The sequence below is a fragment of the Hypomesus transpacificus genome, chromosome 11, assembly GCF_021917145.1.
Source record: "Hypomesus transpacificus isolate Combined female chromosome 11, fHypTra1, whole genome shotgun sequence".
Classification (NCBI taxonomy): Eukaryota; Metazoa; Chordata; class Actinopteri; order Osmeriformes; family Osmeridae; genus Hypomesus; species Hypomesus transpacificus.
In genome coordinates, this window is record NC_061070.1 from 19,004,300 (window position 1) to 19,010,299 (window position 6,000).

At 52.4% G+C, this 6,000-nt stretch overlaps 1 protein-coding gene across 8 annotated transcripts in view; it reads left to right on the forward strand.

Moving 5' to 3' along the window:
• lyst (lysosomal trafficking regulator) overlaps nt 1-5,716 on the forward strand; it is a 55,188-nt gene extending 49,472 nt beyond the window's left edge. For all 8 annotated transcript variants that reach the window (XM_047029351.1, XM_047029359.1, XM_047029354.1 and 5 more), the window contains 11 exons: nt 1,128-1,268; nt 1,709-1,926; nt 2,183-2,413; nt 2,623-2,812; nt 3,012-3,148; nt 3,494-3,592; nt 4,371-4,510; nt 4,641-4,738; nt 4,921-5,077; nt 5,186-5,257; nt 5,482-5,716. In XM_047029351.1, coding sequence (XP_046885307.1) covers nt 1,128-1,268; nt 1,709-1,926; nt 2,183-2,413; nt 2,623-2,812; nt 3,012-3,148; nt 3,494-3,592; nt 4,371-4,510; nt 4,641-4,738; nt 4,921-5,077; nt 5,186-5,257; nt 5,482-5,620 — 1,622 coding nt within the window. In that variant the 3' untranslated portion in view covers nt 5,621-5,716. The remainder of the gene's footprint in view (nt 1-1,127; nt 1,269-1,708; nt 1,927-2,182; nt 2,414-2,622; nt 2,813-3,011; nt 3,149-3,493; nt 3,593-4,370; nt 4,511-4,640; nt 4,739-4,920; nt 5,078-5,185; nt 5,258-5,481) is intronic.
• Nucleotides 5,717-6,000: the final 284 nt, after the last annotated feature.

Genomic DNA, 6,000 nt, shown 5'->3' on the forward strand with positions numbered 1-6,000 from the left:
ATTAGTCTATACCTACATTAGTCTATACTACCTACATTAGTCTATACCTACATTAGTCTATACCTACATTAGTCTATACTACCTACATTAGTCTATACCTACATTAGTCTATACTTACATTAGTCTATACCTACATTAGTCTATACCTACATTAGTCTATACCTACATTAGTCTATACTACCTACATTAGTCTATACCTACATTAGTCTATACCTACATTAGTCTATACTACCTACATTAGTCTATACCTACATTAGTCTATACTACCTACATTAGTCTATACCTACATTAGTCTATACCTACATTAGTCTATACTACCTACATTAGTCTATACCTACATTAGTCTATACCTACATTAGTCTATACTACCTACATTAGTCTATACCTACATTAGTCTATACCTACATTAGTCTATACTACCTACATTAGTCTATACCTACATTAGTCTATACTACCTACATTAGTCTATACCTACATTAGTCTATACCTGAGCAGTGCTCATGGGAGTACTGGACCTGCATCATGTGCATTAGCCATCAAAGGATGCTTCTTGGGCTGTCTCTCAATCTGTCTCTCTTCATCTCTCTCTCTCAATCTGTCTCTCTTCATCTCTCTCTCTCAATCTGTCTCTCTTCATCTCTCTCTCTCTCAATCTGTCTCTCTTCATCTCTCTCTCTCAATCTGTCTCTCTTCATCTCTCTCTCTCAATCTGTCTCTCTTCATCTCTCTCTCTCAATCTGTCTCTCTTCATCTCTCTCTCTCAATCTGTCTCTCTTCATTTCTCTCTCTCAATCTGTCTCTCTTCATCTCTCTCTCTCAATCTTTCTCTCTTCATCTCTCTCTCAATCTGTCTCTCTTCATCTCTCTCGCTTGCTCTCTTCACAATTCCTCTCTGTTCCTCTGTTGCTCTCCCCCCTCTTCCTTTTCCTCCCTCCTTTCTACACGTCCGTACTCTAGTCCTCCACCTCTCTCTCTCGCTCTCTCTCTCTGTGTCTTCATCCTCTGATGTTTCAGTCTTTGGATGTGTGTGTGTGTGTGTAGCGGCCAGCGGTGTTTCACAGGGCGGTAAAAGAGAGGCTCCCTGAGAGCTCGACTGCTTTCATCACTGTGGTCTGTTGCCTCTTCAGATCAGAGCTTTGATATCCCTGACCGGACGTTCCACTCCATGAACACCACGTGGAGGCTGTCGTCGTACGAGTCCATGACCGACGTCAAGGAGCTCATCCCTGAGTTCTTCTACCTCCCAGAGTTCCTGGTCAACAGAGAAGGTCAGGAGCACGACTGTTTAGGATCTCTGCTCCTGTCCAGATCTCTCTCTGCCTCTCTCTCTCTCACATTCTCTGCCTCTCTCTCTCTCTCTCTCTCTGCCTCTCTCTCTCTCACATTCTCTGCCTCTCTCTCTCTTTGTGCCTCTCTCTCTCTCTCTCTCTCTCACATTCTCTGCCTCTCTCTCTCTCTCTGCCTCTCTCTCTCTCACATTCTCTGCCTCTCTCTCTCATATTCTCTGCCTCTCTCTCACATTCTCTGCCTCTCTCTCTCTCTCTCTCTGCCTCTCTCTCTCTCACATTCTCTGCCTCTCTCTCTCTATGTGCCTCTCTCTCTGTCTCTCTCACCCATCTCTCTCTCCCTCCCTCTCTATCTCGTTACTCTTCTCATCAGAGAACCTCTAACCCAGTCAAGTGCTTAAACTGTTGCTGGTCTCCTGCAGGGTTCGACTTCGGGGTGCGTCAGAACAGCGAGAGGGTCAACCATGTGAACCTGCCCCCCTGGGCCCGGAACGACCCCCGGCTCTTTGTACTGATCCACCGTCAGGCGCTGGAGTCGGAGCAGGTGTCCCAGACCCTGAGCCAGTGGATCGACCTGGTGTTCGGCCTCAAGCAGAAGGGCAAGGCAGCCGTCCAGGCCATTAACGTGTTCCACCCCGCTGTAAGGCTCGGGCACACACCTCCTAGAGAGGAAAACACACACACATGAACGCTTTACTCCCCTGAGAGTTCACATTCCAAATCCAATGATCCCCTCCTGCAGAACTTCATTGTTGGGTTTGTGTCACGCCTGGTTGTATTGTAATGTTACCTGTACGCTGTCAAGTGAACGTCCTCACGACTAATGAAATCATGTATTTGAAGAGAACATTTCTAAAACAGTGTTTCCAGCGATGACGGAGCTCTCCTCTCTCCAGACGTACTTCGGCATGGACGTGTCTGCAGTGGAGGACCCTGTGCAGCGCCGCGCCCTGGAGACCATGATCAAAACGTACGGCCAGACGCCCCGCCAGCTGTTCAGCACGGCCCACGCAGGCAGGGCCGCGCCCCGCCTCAGCATGGACGGGGAGCTGCCAGCCGCTATGGGCCTCCTGGTGCAGCTGGCCTTCAGAGAGACCAGGGAGCAGGCTAAGGAGATCATCTGCCCGGTCAGTCTGGCCAGCCTGGAGGAGCCGCTGTGACGGCTGGGTGCTCTGTTTGTTAGAGAGAGACTGTGTGCTGAGGTGTGACCCTAGCTGCAATGTGGAGAGAGACTGTGTGCTGAGATCTGTAGGAGGTTGTACCGTACACTGATCAGCTAGCAGGTATACAGCTGTTCCTGTCCTTCCTAACTGTGTGTTGGACCCTGTGTTGTCAGAGCCCCTTGCCCTGGATCAAGGGTCTGAAGTGGGGGGAGTACGTGGGCTCCCCCTGCGCCCCTGACCCTGTGGTGTGCTTCAGCCAGCCGCACGGAGAGCGCTTCGGCTCCCTGCTCGCCCTGCCCACCAGGGCTGTCTGCGGCCTGGCACGCAAGTTCTGCCTCATGATGATCTACAGCAAGGAGCAAGGTGAGGCCTCCAGCCTGGGGCTCAGGGGGGGCAGTGTGTGTGTGGGTCTGGCTGAGGAAGGGGTGTGTGTGTGTGTGTGTGTGTGTGTGTGTGTGTGTGTGTGTGTGTGTGTGTGTGTGTGTGTGTGGGTCTGGCTGAGGAAGGTGTGTGTGTGTATGACTCTGCGTGGTCCAGACTCACAGCCTCTTCTTCTCCACAGGAGTGAGGAGCATGCACAGCACAGACATCCAGTGGTCAGCCATCTTGAGTTGGGGCTACGCTGACAACATGCTCCGTCTGAAGAGCAAACAGAGTGAACCTCCCCTCAGCTTTATCCAGAGCTCCCCTCTGCACCAGGTGAGCGCTCCTCTCCTCCTCTTCCTCCCCTCCTCCTTCTCACCCCTCTCTGCACCAGGAGTGGAGCAGTGAATCAGGCCGGGGATCTCCTGTGAGAGGCCAGGGATGCACCATAGCGCCCTCTGGTGAAAGGAATTCCTCCCTCTCTTTCAGTGTGATCGATATTCTTCAACTCATCATGGAGTCGGAGGAACTCCCTTATCAACTGGGTTATTTTGATCCTTTCTCAGCCTATATGCTCCTCCCCTCTCTCTCTCTGTCTGTCTCTCTCTCTTTCTGTGTCTCTTTTTCTTTATTACTCTCTTACTCTATTTCTATGTCTCTCTCCCTCCCTCTCTCCCCCAGGTGACCAGCTGTGCCTGGGTACCGGATGGTTGTCAGCTGTTCACAGGCAGTAAGGGTGGAGTCATCACCGCCTACGGCAACCGCTTCACCAGCACCACGGTGGGTTTCCATGACGACATGCTCCCCTCCCCCGCCCGCCCGCCCCTCTCTCCCTCCCTCTCCTCCAACCTTCCTCCTCCACATCAACACCCACCTACCTTCCATTATCTCTCCTGCTAGACACCCGCCCCAGGCCTCGCTGTGGCGGCTTCATTAGTCATATCACAGTTGCCCTAGAAACACTGTTTCTCCTGGCCTGCAGGGTGGGCTCTGTCTGGAAGTTGAGTCATTAGAGAGGCTTTCAGTCTCTTACTGTTGTTACCCCTGCGTCTGACAGCTCCCTGCCCTCCGCTCACACTCCATCTCTCTGTGTCTCTATCGCTCTGTATTTATCTGTCTCTCTCTTCATCTCTCTCTATCTCTGTTTCTCGAGCTCGCTTGCTCACGTTCTCTCTCTCTTTGTCTTTTGTTCCCATACAAGGCCCTACCCCCTTCTCTTTTCCAATCTCTCTCTTCCATCCAGCCCTCTCCCTCCCCCCTCCTCTCTCTCCCATCCAGCCCTCTCCCTCCCCCCTCGCCTCTCTCAGATCTTATAGGTGTACTCATCAGCCACACAGGATGAATCAGACCGTCTGGTTTTCTGAAAAAGGCTTAACTGTTACTCAGTGCATATGTCTTATGGGCAAGCACCCAGTGAATGAATGGAATGTGAAGTCTCACTGAAACTTGGATCTTCTGTAAAGTGTCTTGGTCCCAGGGTGGAGTTCTTCAGTGTGTTTGTGAGGGTGTTCGTGGAAGTGTACAAGCTAACTGTGTGTGTGTGTGTGTGTGTGTGCAGCCCAGCGAGATGGAGGTGGAGTCCCAGGTCCAGCTGTACGGCCACACGGGGGAGGTGACCAGCCTGTTTGTCTGCAAGCCCTACAGCCTCCTCATCAGTGTCAGCAGAGACGGCACCTGCATCCTCTGGGACCTTAACAGGTGTGTGTGTCGACAGGGGCACAACTACAGGGCTTTAATGCTAGCTTTGTTCAGCTGAGCACGTATCATTCCGTACACGGGTCAACTCTTCCAGTCTTCACACACCCTGTGTGTGTGTGTGTGCGTGTAGGTTGTGTTATGTGCAGAGTCTAACGGGACACAAAAGCCCTGTGACAGCCGTGTCAGCCAGCGAGACGTCGGGGGATATCGCCACCGTGTGTGACTCAGGTGAGGACCGACCGCTGGCTAGTTCTGTAGCCTACTGGCTAACTGGATAGCTCTCTAGCCTTCTGGCTAACTGGCTAGCTCTCTAACCTACTGGCTAGCTCTCTAGCCTTCTGGATAACTGGCCTCCGTCAGGTAAGATGGTCGCGGCGGATGCTAACCCTTGCGGTGTTTCCCGTGTTTAGTGGGCGGCGGCAGCGACCTGCGCCTGTGGACGGTGAACGGTGATTTGATTGGCCACGTCCACTGCAGAGAGATCATCTGCTCCGTGACTTTCTCCAATCAGCCGGAGGGCGTGTCTGTCAACGTCATAGCTGGAGGGCTCGAGAACGGAGTGGTCAGGTGAGGGTTAGATGATGGTGTGGGTGTCTATCTGTGCTTTTCTAAATGCTGATATTCAAACAAACTGACTGAATGAATGTTGTGTGTGTGTGTGTGTCGTCTCCTCAGACTGTGGAGTACCTGGGACCTGAAGCCAGTGAGAGAGATCACCTTCCCCAAGTCCAACAAGCCTATAATCAGGTACCATATAAACACACACCTTCCCTAGGTCTGAGTCTTAGCTCAGAGGTAGAGTGTTTTAACTGCAGATCAAGAGATCGCAGGTTCAAATCCACCCCCACCTCCCCCCCAGCCCGTACGTCACTTTGAATAAAAGCATCTGCTAACAAGTGAATACGTAATACTTTACGAAATAAGATGCTGTTGCCATGGTGCTGACTGTTTCCTTCCCGCTGTGTGTCCAGCCTGACCTACTCATGTGACGGCCACCACCTGTACACCGCCAACAGCGAGGGCACCGTGATGGCGTGGTGCCGCAGGGACCAGCAGCGCATGAAGCTGCCCATGTTCTACTCCTTCCTCAGCAGCTACGCTGCCGGCTGATGCAGGAGGGAGACACGCCCTGATCTCTCCACCTCCTGATCTCTCCTCCACCTCCTGATCTCTTCTCCACCTCCTGATCTCTCCACCACCTCCTGATCTCTCCACCACTTCCTGATCTCTCCACCACCCCCTGATCTCTCCACCTCCTGATCTCTCCTCCACCTCCTGATCTCTCCACCACCTCCTGATCTCTCCACCACCTCCTGATCTCTCCACCACCTCCTGATCTCTCCACCCCCTGATTTCTCCACCCCCTGATCTCTCCTCCACCCCCTGATCTCTCCTCCACCCCCTGATCTTTCCTCCACCTCCTGATCGCTCCACCTCCTGATCTCTCCACCTCCTGAACTCAGGGTCTCCATGAGCAGCCTCTCTGTGTC